Below are 20,255 nucleotides of genomic sequence, written 5' to 3' on the forward strand. Positions count from 1 at the left end.
ATGTGTGGTTTGGAGAGAATTTAAAGTCTTTGACATTAACATTAAAGAATCATGCGCAGTCTTGCACAGCACCTCAATCACGTTTCAGGTATGTGGCAGTGGTGTCCACCTGCAAAAAACTGCTTCCGCACAATATTTTGTGCTTAGCAATGCTAAACCACCAGTCATTTTTTTCTGGCCCTTTTCAAGGCACTTTTCAAAGTTTTTGTGTGCAAAGTAAAAAAGCACGCTGTATTGGTGTGGGATACAGGGTCAGCAAATGGAATGCGGTGCTCCAAACGGCGATACCTGCATTTAGCACTGCGTGAGGCTTGTTGAGAGTATTTTTACTATATATATATATGGCCATTTACCAAAGCAATTACGCTTTATCCAGCATGGAATATATTGACTATGAGGCAGCCATAATAATATGGCAGCTTCATAGTCAATATATTCTGCATTTTATTCATTTATGACCGTACGTGCGGCACAGTGTGTACAAATGCACCTTGTTGTATGCCGAAGTAGCTGATTCTGTCATGATCTTCTAGCAAAAGTGTGCATTCTAAAAGATAAGTTCAGTGAATTCTACTTATGAAGCAGTATATTAGGGAGGGATCCCTGCGCAACGCTGAGGCAGGTGGCATAACAGTTTGCATTGGCGTGAGGTATGGCATTATGCATACATGAAAGGCTCTTGCCATGCACAGGTGATATGAAAACAAAAAAGTGACTAAAGATAACTGCTGAAGTGAACAATCAATCTTTGAAGCAAACTCAGTGGAGCTAGGCTTCACGTTGTAGCTGACTATTTTCCGCTTGTCTGCAGGGGGCATATGGCACATATTAGATCGGGTTCTCCTTGATGGCTGCAGCATCACGATCATGCGCACTTTTCACAAGGGCACACCTTGCTTACTTCATTATGGAGCGTAAGAAATAGGCAGAGACTGGAAAAAACTTAAAATTGCTGCCGTGAATGTCAGCCATCCTTGTAGGGACGAATGAATGGTGGCAACTGCTGTCCCAAGCATGCTTTCCAAAACAACCACCAGGCGGCTTTCAGGTGTGTCCTACAGTCAAGCGTCAGGCCGTGAAGTCAGAGATGCGGCGGCGCTGGTGTCAGCAGTGACTTTTGTTGTGTCAGCAAAAAGCGGGACCTTCCACATTGGGTGGCCATGCTTGCGTGTTTTTGGGCACAATTCACGGCGTGCCGACAAATTGTGGTGCGGTTGGTTGAGCTGCAATGCAGAAGAAAGGAAGCGGCATAAGTTTCCACGAGTTTATTGCAGTCAGGCGCAAAAGCGATGGGCACGGGCCGAGGAGCAAGACAAGTTCGGCGATGGATCGGCTTCATGGCTAATTATTACCACCGAGCTCGTGGGTTATTATGCCGAGCTCCTTTCGCCCTTGGGTTATTACATTGCGTTTCTGCATTCAAACCTGATAAGTTGGTTCATGCCTCTGACTTCGCATCGTTGCTGTTCGGTCGTGTGATGAACAGTGCAAAAATCAATAAACGCCTGCAACTCGTTCTCAATCTGTCGTGCTCGCAGCGGAAGTTTAGGCACGATATTCCGTGTGCTTGGGATTGTAAGTTGAATGCAGGGGGCCATTTTCAAATGCTTATCACCCGGACAACGTCCTGAACATCACTCCGCGCAAAAAAAAAGACAAAAAGCTGCCGCCAGTCGCCTTCAGCATTCACGCCGTGCTGCGCTTGAGGAAGCACCGTACTCTGGTAATAGCATACACAACTTTTTTTTTTTTCGCGAATTTCAACAAGTGTGTCCTTTAAACACCGGTCCAACGACGCTAGGGTCTTGACAAAGCTGCTCAGTGTTATTTCCCAAATTATTTGAATTTTCACATTGTAGGCCGATCAGAACCTGGCGAATACAGCAAATTCCGCGTCGAAAGCCACTCAGACCAAGCAGAATGAGCACACATGAATAAATTCTAAAAGAAGAACCAAATTTTATAGCTGAGCATAGTGAATATAAATTTCGTTTGGAACTTGAGGAAAACGTCTATGCATGTACTCGTGGAGCTCTTGGATCGCATTTGCCTTATTCAGAGCAGCTATAGTGTTCATTAATTTCCAAGGTCTCCGGAGTGAAACGGCTTGGTGAAAATAGGAAGCACATTACAAGGTTCGTCGTGTGAGTAAGCTGATTCGCATCGTGCATCACGTTGCCCTATCTTACACTAGCAATCGGATATGCTTTATCGGCCCATAAGTTGAGAACTGTGGATGGTTAGTTCCTCCCCATATATCGTGCTTTCACCCGCCGTAGCGCTGTGCTGTTACTTGTTGCCAACTAGGAGCGGAGAAACACCCGATGCAGCACTCCGCCTACTAATTCCGTCTGGTGAACAGGCTGAAAAAATGCAGAACTACTCTCCGAGCATCAACAAAAGTGTTTCTAACCACAAGCGACACGCACGCTTTGAAATATTCGCATACGCCAGTTTGTTTCGAAGGCTGTGTCGCTTAGCGCAGTGTAGGCGTGCTGCATTTTTCCTACGCCCCGCTTTGCTGCCGACCACAGAACCACCTTTGTTTATAAACATGACGCTTGTCTATAGAACCTTTCTAGGGCAAGGAGGATGTTGAAACGCCTCCTCTCTGGGCTGTTGCAAATTGGCTTAGCTGCCACTTCCACCGTGCTAGTGCCAAGTGCACACAACAACCCAACAAGCAGAAAGGCGACACCCAGGGATCTCTCAGTGCAAAGGTCTTTAGGCAGTACATTGGGCATGCTATAGGTACATGCAAAAGAAAGCCTCGAAGCATTGATCACATAAACAAATAAAGAAGGCTAAGGATTTTGTCGTTATCTAAAATAGTTGATGAGAGATAGCATTGATATCTTCTTGCTATAATTCAGGGATCGAGTTGGATGTTAAGCAGGTAGTTTGGCGGTGGAGCTCACCTGCTCAGTGACAGGATCCGATCAAATTGGGCAAGCAAAATCAGCTTAGAGCACTGAAGCTCAAGAGGAGGGATACAGAATTGTTTTCACTTTACCATGTACGATAGCATTCCATTCATTATTGTGTGATTTTGCTCCCTTTTAAATGAGAGAAGGTAGGTCAGTATTTGTATGGCAGATGACATCTACGAGTACAATCTGTACCCCAAATATTTTTTGTTGCAGCTTTCTTTTTTTTTAATAGAAAAAACAGAATTATACTAGTATTGCAACAATGTGGCATAATTAACTGTGATAGAAAAGGCATGTTAACATTTTGTGCACATAAACCCTGTGCAGTAAAGTTGAAAGGGTTTGCCGATGAAATGTGATTTGGTGTCTTCATTTTATATGTTATGCCTGTTAGTGACGTGAAAAACATTTGAAATATGTCGGCCTCAGGATAGACAGTTAGTTTTAATATACTAGTTGAAATGACTACAAAACAAGTTGCTAGCTAGCTGCCAAGTGGACAGCTTATAAGTGTAAACAAGTGTCAACTTTTTTTTTTATTCAGGTGTCAAGTATTATTAAATTGCATAAATTTCTATACATAAAAACCCTAGTCCTAGAATATTGTTGAAGACACCTTTTCAAGTATATTGTAAGATTTTGTCCATCATTCAAGATAAGTAACCTCCATCATTCAAGAATAACCTTAAGCAATAGTGAAAATAGTAATTTTTTTATTTTCAAGTTGCAGAACTGTGCTTTCATTTTTGGCACAAGAATATTGAATATGAATGCTAGTGAATAATAGACCTTTTGTTTGTTGTTTTCTCATCTCTGGTTTTTTAACTAGCTTTCTTCAAGGAAATATTAATAGGGCCATTTGTTTTCAGGTAACAACACTCAGTTTCTACTGATTTCTGCACCCTGAGCAAGTCCTGTCAATGTTGCACCAAACCCAATTTCTATCCACAAAGTACCTTTCCAAATTGTATTTTGTCAGTGCGCAGAGCTGAACTGAGGTACTGCTTTAGAAACCAGCAGCTATCGTAACCCTGTTTCCGAAAGGACTTCAAAGTTTATTCTTTGTCACTTGTCACCCAATTTTAACCTGTTTTTAGTCACTCAACGTAAGGCTTCACTGCAAATGAGATTGAACCATTCACATCAAAAGTGAGACCTCAGAATACAGGTTTTACATCACTGTCATGCATTACCCCTTGTTATCTGATGGTGCTGTTAAGTAGTTGTGTATTTCACTATTCACGTTTTCTCAGTATACATGAAGTGGTTTAGCAGGTCAAGAGTTAAATGCTATGACTGCTAGTAATAAGGAAAGTAAAGAAAGGTTATGAAATAAAAAAAAGCATATGTGTGTGCTAGTCAGTTTTTCCTTGCTGTCACCTAAATTGCATAGTTTCTGTGTAGAATTTAAGAATTTAAATATTTTATGCCCTGAAGCAAAATGAATCCGTATGGTTCATTTTCTCTAAATGTTAAAATAACCCCAAGGAACCTGTAACAGTGGAACAGCGCAAAACCTAATTCCTGTGTTTTTCAGTTAAAAGATAACACTGATTTTTACCCCTCGCCCCTCTTTCTAATTTTGAAAAATATAAAACCTGGAACAAAAGTATTTAAATACAAAGTATGAAGATAAACAGTAATTCCCATTAAATCTTCATGTTTTCCTGTTTTCCCAATGGCACATATGTTTACTGTATTATTTTATGGCGGCCTGTTCTGTAGCCGTGCCAACTTCAAGTGCTGCGAATTTCGCTCGCTTGTGCATTGGGTAATGAATTTAATACTCCTAGCACTTCTCTTGTAGTAAATTTGGTGATAAGTATTGCTTTTTTTTTGAGTGGACAAAAACACCTTCGATGCATTTAATTTGTATCAAATGATGTTCTGTTTCTTGGTTGGCCTTTTCTGTATAAAGCCCCTAGTTTAGTTTTGTCTTTTTGTTGACACTTTGAGCATTGTGGATGTAAGGGGTGCTTTGGAAGGTCGTTCACATGGCCTCAGTCTGTATCTCTCCTGTTTTCCATCTATAACATTCTTAACTGTACATTTCTTTTGGGGATTCTCTAACAGAGGAAAGAAGATGAAGGGCTCTCCGAGGCCTGCCATCATGTAAGTTCTCTTGTTCCTCTCATGTGTCACGTTATCCTGCCGCATAATTTTGTTTCCGAGTTGTTTTTGTATTCTTTGCACTTGATGCATTATGCTTCTGAAGTTTATTGCTAGTATTTCTTTAGTGTACACAAGTTTGACTGACTACTTGTTGACACACACAACTTGCTGCACCAGTCTGACGTGACATGGGATTGTACTCTCGGTCCCACTCAGCCATAAAAAACAGTTGACGTGTATTTTTTTGGTCAGTTTTGTGAAACTTGTCTTTGCCTCAGCAGTGCTTAGTTCTATTTTTCTCTTTGCATCTATGTCAGTGGCCCTTTGAGCCCGTGGGGCCCTTGAATATGTTTCTGGGGCCCTTGCAGCTCTTGCCTTTCAGAAGCCCCTTACCTCCCATTTTTTTCTTCTCCTTGATGGAACACACCTCATGGAAACACTTGTGCTTATTGAAACCCAGCTTATAAGCTGCATTTGAGTTTAGCCTTTGTCTGTAAACCTTGCTTGTAGTATAAAAATCTGCAAAAGTTTTTTACCCAGCTTCGGTTCCTAATGACGTGTCCTGGAGACTTTTGTCCCCGACAGTACGTGTTCTGCCCATGGTTGCTATTATTTGTTATCCATTTTTGGCACATGATACTAACTAGCACAGACAAACCAGTGTGTAGAATTCAGGGTATTTTTTGCTTATTTCGATGGTAGTTTTTTTTTTTTCCAACTTTTCATTGTGTTTGGAAATTGGCTGAGGGCTGTGCAGCTCTGGTGAAAGGGGCTCCATCAGATATCAATGAATCTAGAGGGAGAATCACGGCATACCAGGGATTAAGAATGGCTTACTTTCCTTGTAGGGCCCTTGTGTCTAAGCCAAGTATTATCCACATCCACTGCAGACTTGATTTTTATTTCCTGATACCATGAGGAATGAAGTGTGCAGGCATTTTGTTGCCTGATCTCTCTTTATCATTGGGCATTTGATACATTTGATAGCAAAGCCTTTGCTCACAAGTTTCTTGTAGGACTGAGAGGTGTAATTACATTTTTGCTCTATAAAGGCAGGCATCATCTCTGCAGATATGTTTTTAAAGTGGCCAGAGGTAGTCATTATTAAGGTATGCTGTATCTGGCTCTGTTGTATAGTATAATTCTGCCCATGTGTATAAAGAGTTTCTCTGTTTGGGGTAGAAATACACATTTTATCCGTGCATGTGCTTAGGAGCAGCATTGGAAATGGTTTTCAGATCTGCACATGTTTTGTTGCTAGTATTTTGGCTGCCTTAGTTGCTGATGTGAATCTGCTGTTTACATTTTTCCATTGACTAAGCTTATAGCTTTGATATGCTTGAATAATGGTCTTGTGTTAGTCTAATTACTAAATTTATTTTCGTATTTTATTTCAGTTGCTCTGGAAATATCGCCGTGATATTACTCAAGACAACCGTTTTAATGACGCAGCATCAAAGTTCTGCCCACGACTGATGGAAATGGTGCGACACCTGCCTTGTTTTCAGCTTATTGGCATACTTATATAGGGTGCTACCCAACTGTAATGGCGCCCCTTGTAATGATGAATAATTTATTGCTGTGATTCTTTTACCATGGTTAGGATGCTTCACATTTATTGTGCTATCATCCCAGATATGGTGTATGCTTATGATCACATTTTCCTATGTTATTTGAGTTGTGGTCATAAGTATCAAGGTGCTTCTCTCTGGTTGTGTTTTGGCATAAGTATATTTATCTGCAAATTTTCTCCATTTTTCTCCGGGCAGTTTCCTCAGTGCGTACCAGGAGAAAAGGGGAAGCTTTTGGCCTGCCTCATGGATCACAGTGAGAATGCAACAGAACCAGAATGCCACACCTTCTTAGAGCGCATGCAGTCAGTGGTGTTTTCAGATTACCGGCTTGTATACAAATTCACGGATGCCTGTGGCCCGGACATTGATCGCTTCACTTGTGGTCGAATACCAAAGAGCTCTGATGTAAGCATGAACTCTCTTTTATCTGCTGGAATATGGAGATTTACTTTGTTTTCTGCCATATTTAATTTGTATTCTGCAGCTTGCCTATAAACCATGCCACAACTTGTTCACAGCAGTGGAGTAGAGGCTATGAGTGAGTGTGACTTCTTCGACAAGTGTGCTGTTCTCGTGCTCTTAAAGGGACTATGCAACGAATAAAAAGTCACTTGTAAATGTTTTCAATGCTTAGAAATGATGCTAGGAAGCATTCACACAAAGTATGAGTCTTCGGAAATGAGCCGGCAATTTATTATGAACTTTTAAAAACCGTGTTTTTCAAAATTCGCGGGCCGATTGGTGTACTCGTAGTGACCGATTTTGGAACTAAAATCATGGAACAAAGACGTCACTGTACCATGACATCGCCAGGCCACCACACGGTCTCATTCGCTGGAGCCACGGCAGCCACGACGTCACGGGCACACTTCCGGTAGCCGTGAAAATCGTCTGCTCGTGCCGCCGCGTGACCCTGTCTGGCAAGCGAGCCAGGGCATTGCCTTCGCGCATATGGTTTCAATTTTCCTCTGCCGCCTCCTTCTGTCCGGAGATCCAGAGCCACTCGCACGGCTCTTCGTGCGCACGCATAGGGCTCGATGCCCATCGCGGCCGTAAAAGCGAGCAGTCACACCTCGAGGTCCGGGTTTATTACTGCTAATTACCACAGATGACAAGCAAAGAAAGCCGACGCGCGCTGCAATCCAGGAAGGAGAAGAGACCGGAGAGATGCCGCCACGCCGCCGACGCTGCTGCTGGGGGGCTAGGAGCGACAGCCGGAAGTTGCAAAGCGAACGTCATCTGATGACGTATTCAAAGGCGGGGCCCAGTCCCAGAGCTGTTCTCTTTATTTTTTTCTGGTGCTCCTCGTGTACGAGTTGAGGGGGGAGAGGAGGAGCGCAATTTTTAATCGTCTATATCTTCGTTGTTATTGATGCTAGCTCAAAAATTCTTGCACTGGGGTGACGAGTGATCAAATGCCTATCTCTCGTCTGCTTTACGTAATCTCAATTAATTTATTGCATAGTCCCTTTAAGCAAACCTCACGCATGACATGGCCACTGTTTAGCTGTACTGTAAGTGGCCATTGCTATTCGAGCCACACTCTCTTGTCGTAAATATAGTTGCAGAAAGAACTTCATATATTTTAATAATAATAATAATAATAATAATAATAATAATAATAATAATAATAATAATAATAATAATAATGCTTTATTCATCAGTATTTTAGTCATTTCCAGCCCACTTACGTAATCAAAGTTGGCTTGTGAGCGTCCTGGGCAGTCAAGCTAGAAACACTGCGTACAGAAAAAAAAAGATAAAAATCAGAGTGCCTCCTCGTGACAAATAAATGAACAGCCTTTATACAATGGAAAAAATTCTCATTATGTACACTCATATGCATAGAATGCTACAAAAATACTCATAAATGCACTTGTACATGCTTATACACTCATACATACATACACTGATTATAACATTAAAAAAACATGATATTCACATGGAACACTAAATCTCCATTTTAACAAATGTGCTGGAAATGTATGTGAAACTAGTAGTATTTGTTTATGCACCACGAGATTTGAAAACTGCAACCTCTCACCTCACTTTAAGAAAAATTAGAAAGGGAAACATCAACATTTATTAATTGCATAGCACATTCAATATCGCTAAGAGAGGTGCCAGTTCACTGATTTTTATTCAGGCACTTCGAAATCTGCGGCAGCTGTGTCATGTGCTATGCATGGCTTACTTATTTGTGTAGCCAGAGCACTTAATAGGAATTACAATACCTTCACTGTGGAGGAACAAAGTGTGTTTTGGTGGTTGAGCACATGATTGAACAGTGTGCACATAAAGTAATTAAAGTGACTAATTGAGTGTGGAACTTGCATCATGGGGCATACTGTATGTGGCCCAGCTTTCAAGCCATCTATGTATTATCATATCTTGATCGCTACCCCATGTTCCTAACCTTTGGAGCTACTAGTCTCAGCTGCAGTGGTTTTTGTGTGGAATTGGATAACAGCAAAGTGGGTTAGTGTGTTAGTGATGTTCATCATCTTAATGTTAAAAACACGGGCGTAAGGTAGCGAAATATTCTCGTTGCAAACAAAATTACGAAAGGAGGCTTACTTTGTTGGCAGCTGTTTTGTACTAGCTGAGAGCCACGTTGCCAAGGACTAATCGAAGCAGTCAGCTTGGTCTTTGTAAGACAAGAGAGACTGAACCACCACATCCCACACCCATTGCCGTCAGTGAGCAGTTGTCTCTCTCAACATAAGAAACCGGTTTGCCCTCTGTTATCTGTAGTCAAATGCTTCTATAAGCCATGAGCGCTGCCTGTATAGGCGCCACTGATATCCCCCTTGTGGTCGGTTCTGAAAACAGTGAGGGGGTTCGCTGGCCGCGCTCCCTCTTCTGGTACGAGTTTGCCGACCACGTTGCCGGCTTGTCATGACGACAGTGACTCGAGTTATGGGGCTGAGGTTTTCCTTTTTGTGTTTTCTAGTGAAGGATATTTTTATAAATGCAAAGATAAGAGGTAGAGATGGATCAGAGCTCAGCGAGAGTGGGTGCATCTTTGACGCCGCTGCAGTATGGCGAGCCCAATGCGCGTGTGCATTAAGTGCTTGTGGCAAGACCAATGACGCCCGACTACGAAATACAGTTGACTTCAGTTACTTGTTTTCAAACTCCCAACAGCACTTATATGCTACATGCTACAAGCCCCTGTCGGATACTTGTCCTTCTTATAGCCCAGCAGCCATGCGCCACGGAGCGCCGATTATGCATACCCGCATGTTACGCTTGCTGATAGCAATTGAATGCGTGCCAGTAAATTACCACACTAATGCAGAAACCGAACCTTTCGGCGCAGTTCCTCAAGAGTTTTGAGAAAACTATCTGATGCTTGATAAAATTCTATGGCACCACTGTTACCCGGCCAGTTATTGGCGTTTGTTTTAATTTCATTGCCACACTAGCAATAAGACACAGTATTGAAAAAAAAATCATGGTAATTAGACGTTGCACTTCGAAATATACAGTTTTAGATGGTAACTTTTCGAACTCCTAACTACAGCACTACGAGTGACATTGTCGGGGTAATGTAGGCTCGAGCCTTTGTCACTCGGTACTTCTTGGTTGAAAAAAAAGCAGCAATATACCGAGTGGCTGATTTTCGCCTGACACCTGTCAGCAGCTGTGATTTGGGAGCACTGGACTACATGGTGAGAAATTTGATCCGCATGTTGGCTGGGCTCTTGATTATCGATTTCTTCTCATTAACAAAGTTCTATAGCTAGAGATCTCGCTCTTTTTGTTATAGACTTAGGGACTAACATTGTTTTGTGAGTGGGCTAACAAGCCTGCGAAAATTACCCGCCTTGGTGGTGGCTTGGTAGCTTTGGCGTTTCACCACCGACATCGCTAGTGTAAACAGAGCATGCGGCACGCCCCGTTCAACCGGTCTAAGCGTGGATAGAGTCCCCGAAATGCATTCAAGCATTGTGCACCTGCTCAAAAACCCCTGGACATGGCTACTGAGCCCAAAGTCGTGGGATTGGTGCTTCGCAAAAGCAATGACAGGTGGCGTAGCCGGTGCTTGGCTCATGGCATAAAACGAAAGGGGTGGGACCGCAACATCGCTTCATTGTGAGGTAATTTTGACGGAAACGAAGGTTTATTGCCGGAGGGTACACCATATAATTATTGGAAGAAGCCAGTAATTTTTTTTTTTACGGTGCGCCTCACAGAATATGCAAATACCACTAACCTAATGTTTTCAAGCCCAACGGCGTACGGTGTCAGAAGGTCTTGTAGTGATACAAGAAACAATTGCAGAGTGTCAAATGTTTCTGCGACTTCACTGGTCATTACCACTCTCAGATCTATGACCAGCTCATCCCCGCTGTTTGCATGCGAGATTTAGGCGAAGGGCTGCTGTGTGGCCCTTGCACGCTCTTCACCAGCTGTGTTGTTGCTGTTGCTTCCTGTAATTTCCACATGTTTGTGTCCTCTCCATGTGTCTTTGGTGTGCCAGAGACAACTACTTAGGATTAGGCATCGCCGCAAATCCCATTCAAACCGAACGCCAGTCGCAGTCTGTCGGTATGCAACCTCCATGCGGCTAAAGCGCATGATGCGAAAAGAGAACCGCGACGACTGGATATGCATGTTCTGTTCTGGCGAGCAATGAAATTAGGAGGAATTTGCAATGCGCATGCTCGCACATGGCCTGCTCGCTGTGGTGCCAGATGGTGCTTTTCACCACAACCCTGATTGCAGGATGTGGCCTTCGCTTGGCACATGGAGAAGAGTGATATTTTTGGGGATGATGTCAGCGTGGGCTGCTTTTACTTTGTGACACTGCGGCACCTCGTGGCACTTGAATAGTCGCGCTTTGCTGGCATGAACTCATTACCGAAGGAACTATTATGTCTTGCATGCGTGTTCATTATAACATCACGAGTACATGGTCTGGAATGCGTGAACATTTCATTAAATAGGCAAATTTGTTGTAATAGTCTCTGTTGTAGTGGCATCCAAAACACATTATTAGAATAGGCAACTGGCCAGGGCTAGCTGACTTCTTTGTTCAACTGGTCATTTCGTAGTAGAGGCGTTTGACTGAACTTGTGGAACTGGCGTGTATTCGTACCATTGCAGAAGCATCGAAAAGTGGGTTGAGACGTGCTGATGTGCTTTTCCTTGGCCCATGCACATTTTATCATAGTGCTTGCATGCAGTACTGGCTTGCAGTGGACACATAGGTTGCACACATTGTACCCTGGAGAGGTTACAAGAAATTATACTTTCTTTTAGGAGTACACATTTGGCATATCAGCTCCAACTTGCATTCGTGTACTGCGTGCCAAACCACTATAGTACTGGTAGTATTGAGGTTGCTGACAAAAGTAATGCTGTAATGACTCAGTGCTGTATTTTTTACATGGCCAGTCTACCCTGTCAGGTTTTAAGATACTGTACAAACGCCTGTGAGGGCCGCACTCATGTACGGGCCACACATTGTTTTCTCGAAGGAAATATTAAAAAAAAAAGATCCCTGTAAGGGCCGCACCCAAACTTTCCATGACCCATGCGGGAATAGCCGTGGCCATGCGGGAATAGCCGTGCATGCGCCGTGGCCTCCACGATCCGCTCCGGCTGCGAGCAACGATTTGCTTGATCGCGGAGGCCACGCATATGCACAGGAGCTTCCAGGTGCCGCCCACAAATAGCGCCCGAGGCCGCGGGTCATCGTCATCGTCGTGGATTATCCATATCGGCATTGGCGCCGAGCGTTTTAAGTTTTGCACGATGGGCAGCACCTCAATAACTACATGGCTGGGAGCTTGCGGTGGAACACGGCGAGCGTGCGGCGGGCAGGAAATTCGACAGGGCCGAGAATAGCGTCTGGCGATGGTGCAACCAAAAGGATGCATTGAGTAACACAAGCTGCAAAAAGCGCGCTTTCTGAGGCAAGCCATGCAAGCTTCCCGAACTGGAAGAAAAGCTGCTCCGTTATGTGATGGAAGTGCGGAACAACGGCTATGCTTTGACAACGGACATGCTGTACGACTTCTTGAGGGATGAGCACGCACCAGAGCATAGCACCAGCTTGGAGTCGGGACACTCTGTTAGTGACGATTGAACGTAGAATAAGTGCCACTAATTCCTATTGGTGTGTTTTTACTTAAAAAGAAAAAAAATTGCACATTGCGTGTATGGGCCGCACCCCGAAAATTGGCCCTCGATTGTGGAAAAAAAAGTGTTGCCCTTACACGCGTTTATACGGTATTTCCACCATATTTCAAAGAGAAAACAGCCCAGAACAGCCAAACACTAAAATATAAAGGCGCGGACTAGGACTTATTCATGTGTTCTTTTTTTGTATCATGCACATCGCACTCACATCACATTCCAGCTTGCTCAATTTTTCATCTTGCTGCGTTCCTTTGATAGAAGCTTCGTGCTGAGAGGTGAAGAGCGTTGAGCAGAGAAACTGAAAAACTAAATCTGATATAACTATAAAACTATGCAGAGAAGAATGTTCTACTGTTATGTCCAATCTGACATGTCACATAGCCTTTTTTTTTCTGTCCACCTCTACCAGAAAAAAAAGGCTTTGCTGACATGTCAGCGATTAGGATGTAGCATCACCATCAAGCTTAGTGCATTTTTCTCTGCATAGGCACTATGCCCTTTCATTGATGTCTTTTTTATTTATTTTGTTTCTTTGCTTTCATTTGCAGGAGCGCCACTCACAGGGAGCAACACTTGAGTGCCTGTCACGTGTAATTAACCAGCTTAAAGACAACTGTCGTCGCGAGTTACTGCATTTGGCCCGCCTCCAAGGGGAGGACTTTCATCTGGATCGGCCGCTCTTTTTTGCATGTCAGGAAGATAGAGATCGCTTGTGCCCACATGTTGCCTCAGGTGAAGGCCGAATCTATCGTTGCCTTCTGCGCCATCGTTCGAGCAGGGAAATGAGTGAACAGGTGAGTGAGTCTTGCATTTGCCATGAGAACCGAAGGCAAACGAAAATCTGTTGTCAAGTGGACACTGGCTCTTGTGTTGTGCCAGGCTTGGATATATGAAGTGCTGTTAATATACAGCAAATGACTTAAAATCCCAAGTCAGTCATCTTACAAATTCCTCAAATGCAAGTTGCAGTTTCGCTTGCTGTGTGGCAGGGAAAACTGAGTATTTGATATGATTGGTAGCTGCAGTGGTAGGTTCCATGTTAAGCTTATTCAGTACACCAAAGTACTTGTACTACGTTGCTTTTTTGTTCTTGTGCCTTGTGACTGGTGGCTAATATGAAGGCAGGTACAATTCTTGAGTACGTGTACAATGCAGCCCTGTTGTATTTTTTGAACTGAGGAAGTAAAAGGCAACTACAGGGAGAAACTTGAGCATACAGTAGACTCTTGTTAATTCAGGCTTCAAGAGAACAGAGATACTGTAGAACGTCAGTGATACGAATCTCACGGGGTCACGAAAAAATTCATATCTGAAATTCTGTGTCATCCAAGTGAACAAAATTCATATGCAGAAGCACAGAAAATGCATTCACGCAGATCTATTTATGGCTGACGGGATTTATTCACGGCCGTGCGGCCATGCTATTCGCGGTGCAAACCGAACGATTAGCGATTGCGATTTCAGCGATGTTAGGGCCACGCACCGCCGCTCACTGCTCGCAGTGTGTACCGAGCGATTATCGATAGTGATTTCGGCGATGTGAGCGTCGCACACTGCCGCTCACTGCTCGCAGTGCGTACCGCACGATTAGCGATCACGATCTCGGCGATGTGAGGGCCGCGCACTGCCGCTCACTGCTCGCGGTGCATACTACACGATTAGTGATCACAACATTGGCGATGTGTGGGCAGCGCTTAGTGCTCTAGGGTGCTACCGTGGCTCGCGTGTTTGTATCATCCAATGTGGCTTGGGAGAGAGTTCGGAGCATCCGCAATTCCGCACCTTGTGCACAATGCACTCCAGTCGGGGAAATTTACGAATTCGTATATCATCACGAAATACGTATCAACCATGTTCGTATCACCGAGATTCTACTGTATTTGTTTGAATTATCAGAAGTGCACCTTAATCGAAAACCAAATGCGATTTGCTTTGCGGGTACTCATGCATACAAGGCACCGTGGTGGCTTAGTGGTTATGGCGCTCGGCTGCTGACCCAAAAGACTTGAGTTCGATCCCGGCCACGGTGGTGGAATTTTGATGGAGGCGAAATTCTAGAGGCCCGTGTGCTGTGCGATGTCATTGCAGATTAAAATACCCCAGGTGGTGGAAATTTACGGAGCTCTTCACTGCCCCCGTAAAATACCCCAGGTGGTTGAAATTTACGGAGCCCTTCACTACGGTGTCCCTCATAGCCTGAGTCGCTTTGAGACGTTAAACCCCCTAAATCAAAAAACTTAAGCACACAGAAATTATTTTGGATCTATTTTTCTCTGCAAATGTAGCTAAAAGCTTTAGCATAACGTAAAATATGGTGTAGAGGCAGTGATGTGTTTGTTACCGCATTGAGGCCTAAAGTTACAGAAAAAAAGGTCCCGATTATCCAAATGTCGAATAGAAGAATCGCTGGAAAAGAAAAGTAACTTTCAGAAACTGTTTTGCATCGCAGCAAATTTAATTGAAAAAAAAATGGCAATAGTCGGCTGCTTTTAAGTGAAACTGTGTGGCAGTGATGATTTTTTTTAATTCCATCATGGTGTACTGCATGCAAACTGTTGGGAATATCAAAGCAGAACTGCTCTAAAATAGTAAGGGCTTCCGCAGCCCTCTTCACAGGTGTGGTGTAGTATTGGTGGAGCCTCCTCACAAGCGGTGGTGCCTATGTAAGGAGGCTTCACCACACAATGAGCAGCCTATGATGGGCACACATTATCGACACACAGGACCACATGGACGGAAGCAGAGTGAATGCACATTTGCGCCGGAACAGCGTGACATCTTTTTCTAAAAAGAAATAAAAAGAGCAGCGACATGTCAATTAGCGTACGAATTGGCTCGCAGCTGGGCTTGGCTCGCTGACGCACGTCCAGAAGACAAAACCATGCGGTGACAGAGTGACTCTGATCGACACGGTTTCTCTCTGGCCGGCTTCTGAGTTAACCAGTTGGAGGGGCTGAATTTCCAGCTCACTGAAAACCTGACGCATGAGACCTCGGTGGCTGTCCTTTCGTTTGCCGGGAGCGTTGGAGCAAGACAAAAAGTTTGAATGAACCGAATTTAAGAGAAAAACGGTACGAATTAAGCAACTTTAAAATGTATCGGAAATATAGCCAGCCAACCAAAATTTTAAAATTTGTTTAAATTAACCGAAAGTATGAATTATCCGAGTTTGAATTATGACGAGTCTACTGTATAAGTGTTTACACATGCTCCAGTTCATTCAGACCTTGCAACTGAGAATTCAGAAAAATGGCACCAACAGTAGTTGTTCACTGGCATATTAGTGCACCGTGTATGTAAAAAGAAAAGGTAGGGCAGGGACAGCACTTTGGATTGCTAGCCATTCACCTTATGGAGCATTTGACAGTTTCAGATGTGTCTTACAACTGTGTGCAGCAAGCATGTAATAACTGCTGCTTTGAAGATGAGTGGTGTTGGTGACTTCACATTGGGACATATGGTTCACTGAGTTGTCCAATCAAATCAATCAAGAGTTCACCAAACCACCAAGCACCTTTTCGTGAATGTCACTGTCATGTTGGTCATGTGCAGTGTCGGGAGAAGTTGGCCCAGAGGGAGCAGCTGACAATGCAGGACTTCCGGGTGAGCCAGGGTCTTAGTGGAGCGTGCCTACAAGACATCCGTATATACCGTTGCCGTGAAAAGACCTCAACTCGCCGAGAGTTTCGCTTGGCCCAGATCCTCCTCTGCCTTGAAAATGCAATACACAAAGGTTAGTGTAAGCATGATCGATTAAGCATTTTTTTTTTACATGCCAAATCTGCACTGGACTTGGGAATCCGATATTATAGGGTGCTTGATTAATTTTGATTTTCATGGCTCATTAGTGCGCACTGAAATATTTGTATGTAAGTAGTCTGGCATATGGCCTCCATTAAAGAGCATGACTAGGGCACAAGTTTTGTGCCCCTAGGTTCTGCAATAGGCACACATTGTGGTAAATAATACCATGTAGGCTAGGCTGAAAGTCTGCCTTTGGCCTGACTTCTTTGCAAGCATTGTAGCTTATTTGGTACTACTATTTGTAACCTGGTTTCTAATATGTCAGGGAGGTAATTTTGGTTAGCGTGAGCAAAAAATGAATGTTTAAGCAACGTGGAAATTCGGGCTTGTTGGTTCATATTTCGTGGCAATAGCGCAAACAGGACAAGGGACCAAGACGAGTCAGCGCTGTGTGTGTCTACTCGTCTTGGTCCCTTGTCCTGTTTGCGCTATTGCCACGAAATATGAATGTTTAAGTTTGTCATAACCTTGCAGTGTGGTATGTTAGTTCTCTAAATTGTGCTACTCGTATCTAGCATATATCTGATTTGAATACTTTCTTGTTGCTCGTGTTACATTATCACAGTGTAATTCCATGTTATGACCACCTAATGCTTGGTTGTTGCAGACTATCCAGTGGGAGCTGAATGCCAGCAGGAGATGCTGGAGCACCGCCGCTTCCTTATGGAGAACTTCCAACTTACTCCAGACCTGGCCTCCTCGTGTGAGCAGGATATTGCAGCTTTCTGCCGGCGACGCCTAGAGCCCAATGGCAAAACTCTACACTGTCTAATGAGACATGCTCGACCTTCAGTTCAGGGCAGCCAACGACTCTCAGACCAGTGCCGTCGACAGGTCAGCAGCTTGTTTTGCATTCAGGTTGTCTGTTGTAGAATGCTTAAGCATCTCAGTAAATGAGAAGTGACACGCTTACATGTGCTAAATGGTGATAAAAAAGTTCAGAACAGATGTTGTACTGTATGGCGGGAATTCTGCTATCTTGCACCAGAACTGAAAAAAAAAAAAAAGTTCTGTTGCTTCATTTAATTGCTGGAAACAAGCTTCAGCCAAAGCTCTACTTTCTTGCATACATTTTTGCAGTGTTTGTTTGTGTTGCTGCTGTGTTGCAGATCACTAGGTACAGGGTGCATCAGAAGTTTTGAGGCCATTGGATCTGCTTTTGAGCTGTGCAGGGGGGCATTTATGACACCCTCGAACCTCAAAATGTCCATAGGGTGCAGGAGCAGTATCATTCTCACCTGCAAAACCCTTGATACCTTTATAGGTATTTTTAAGTTAATGGTTTATGAGGGTTTAACATCCCAAAGCGACTGAGGCTATGAGAGACGCCGTAGTGAAGGACTCCGGGAATTTCGACCATCTGGGGTTCTTTAACGTGCACTGACATCGCACAGTACACGGGCCTCTAGAATTTCGCCTCCATCGAAATTCGACCGCCGCGGCCGGGATCGAACGCACGTCTTTCGGGCCAGCAGCCGAGCGCCATAACCACTCAGCCACCGCGGCGGCTATAGGTATTTTTAAGTACGAGAATATACTTCTGAAAGTCAAACCCTACAGGCTAGGAACTTTTGACACACCCTGTACATGTACAAGGAATAATTTGGAGCAGCAATACTTTTTAAGTGCAAGTGTGCAGCTCAGTCATCTTTTACGGTAGAAATTATCAGTAATCATTATCAGGTAGCACGTTTGTTTACTGAAGCATGTTGAGAACAGAGCGAAGGAAAGCATTGAGGATTTTATATTGCCTAACGGAAGGTGAACCTGTGTGTTTGCTATCTTGAGATTTTGCCATTTGATGCATGCTGAGAGTGTGAAAGCAGGGTTTGTAAATTGTGTGAATATTCCTTCTGTTTACCATACACTGACTTGATGCACAAGTGAACCTATTCTTTTTGGTCATCACATCTGTGGAGCCAGGTTGAGCATGTGCTGAAGGTTTCTGCTGCTGGGGAAGATTGGCGTGTGGATCCTGTTCTTCAAGAAGCCTGCCAGTCAACTGCGTCACATCTGTGCCAGGATGTCAAGCCTGGTCGGGGCAGGTAATAAGCAACCAGTTTTGTGTGGCACCCCTCTCTTAATTATTCTCATTCCATGCAAATACTCAGGAAAAAACTGTGCTAGGACATAACTTCATCCAAAGCTTATGTAAGGGCCTAAGTATTGGCATTGAGCACCAAGCACCACAATACTTAAAACTGGCTTTATCATGATGGTGCCCTTGAGATGGCCGAGCTACACCTATGTAAAACTGGAGAACATTATTAAAGGGGCCTAAGCTACTCCATTCTTGATCATGAGACACACTGTAGCCTGTATGTCATCTTATGAGCAATGCCATCCCGGAAGATTTTTTTCTAAACACAAAGTGCAAGTGGTGAAATGAAATGTACACTATTTAGCTCTTGCCTTTTCCTTCAACTTGGATTCTTTTTTTCATTTACCTTTGACTTGTGCTTCTAGGGACATTGCACTGCTTATCATGGCACGTGTTATCCGTCTTTTTCACAAGGCCACTCTGGGCATGCGCGCCTCCTCTCTCCCAGCTGCACTGGTTGAAAAGAAAACCACCAGCTCCTACTGCTTATGCGCAAGTTATGTTAGTTACAAGTGCATGCGACAGATGGTGGCAGCTGTCAAGCACTCACATGCCACTTCACAGTGGCAGTCGGCTCCTCATGGAACCGGGTAGCGTCTCCCACCTGCGCTTGTTTCTATCTGGTAGCAGATTGTGCCTGCATCTGTTTTCACCCAGTAGCAGACGAATTTTTGCCACTCCCCAGAGGGCGCCACATCTTGTGAAAAAGGCTGATTGCCCTTGACACCCCTGCTATCACCATTATCTCGAGGGGAGGCACCAGCAGTTGTGTAGTTGAGTATAGGCATTGATGACTCAATGTCGGCTGCAGCATTACATCATGGCACTGCAATAGAGGAACTGTAAGGAAGGAAGGAGAGCTTACTTCTGTGCTCCTTTTGAGTGCTCCACACCACAGAGGACTGTGGAACTTTTGGCTCATGTGCTTGAGGGAGGTTTGGGCCCCTTAAAGAGAGCATTCTTAAATTTTGGTATATGTGGTGAATCATGTTGCTTTTCCATTTTTTGTTTGTCGTCTAAGCTGCCTCCTTTTTATGTTAATTTGCACACAGCAAAACTTTTGGGGCCGTCGTGGTTTTTATGGCTGTTGGCAAGGTTCTAAATACCGTATATACTCGTGTATAAGTTGCCCTCGTGTATAGCCCGCACCCCCCATTTTCGGCCGCAAAAATGTGAAAAAAAAAAAACTAACTAAAATGTGCCTAGTCCCACAAAGTGCTTCAAGATGGTGCCAGTGAGTATTTCTCTCACCACATTCATTATCATCATTGTTGTGCAACACGACGTTTCCGCGGCTTTCTGTTTCCCGTTTTCACATTGCCTTGCCCAGCGCCATTTAGTCTTTGTTATCCTGTACTTCATTCGAAAGTGTGTGGACTACTTGCAAAATTTGTTGTGTTGTGTGCGCCATCATGTGGCAGGCTGCGTGCTTTTGAACACGAACAAAAAGCAATGGGCAAGTGCAGACAGTCCTACACTGCAGGCTTCAATCTTCAAGTGGCAAAATACGCTGAGGAACACTGTAAACGGGAGACTGGTCACAAGTTTAACGTCAATGAAAAGTGTGTTCACTGCTGGTGTATG

The 20,255-nt window shown here is 43.9% G+C and overlaps 1 protein-coding gene across 1 annotated transcript in view; it reads left to right on the plus strand.

The window, feature by feature from the left end:
- The window catches only part of Glg1 (Golgi apparatus protein 1), a 71,296-nt gene that overhangs the window by 4,199 nt on the left and 46,842 nt on the right, over positions 1-20,255 (plus strand). The window contains 7 exon segments of the mRNA XM_077647401.1: positions 5,004-5,042; positions 6,440-6,526; positions 6,812-7,021; positions 13,315-13,560; positions 16,319-16,499; positions 17,178-17,404; positions 18,494-18,615. Of these exon segments, the coding sequence (XP_077503527.1) occupies positions 5,004-5,042; positions 6,440-6,526; positions 6,812-7,021; positions 13,315-13,560; positions 16,319-16,499; positions 17,178-17,404; positions 18,494-18,615 (1,112 nt within the window).

Source organism: Amblyomma americanum, chromosome 1 (genome assembly GCF_052857255.1).
Source record: "Amblyomma americanum isolate KBUSLIRL-KWMA chromosome 1, ASM5285725v1, whole genome shotgun sequence".
Lineage (NCBI taxonomy): Eukaryota > Metazoa > Arthropoda > Arachnida > Ixodida > Ixodidae > Amblyomma > Amblyomma americanum.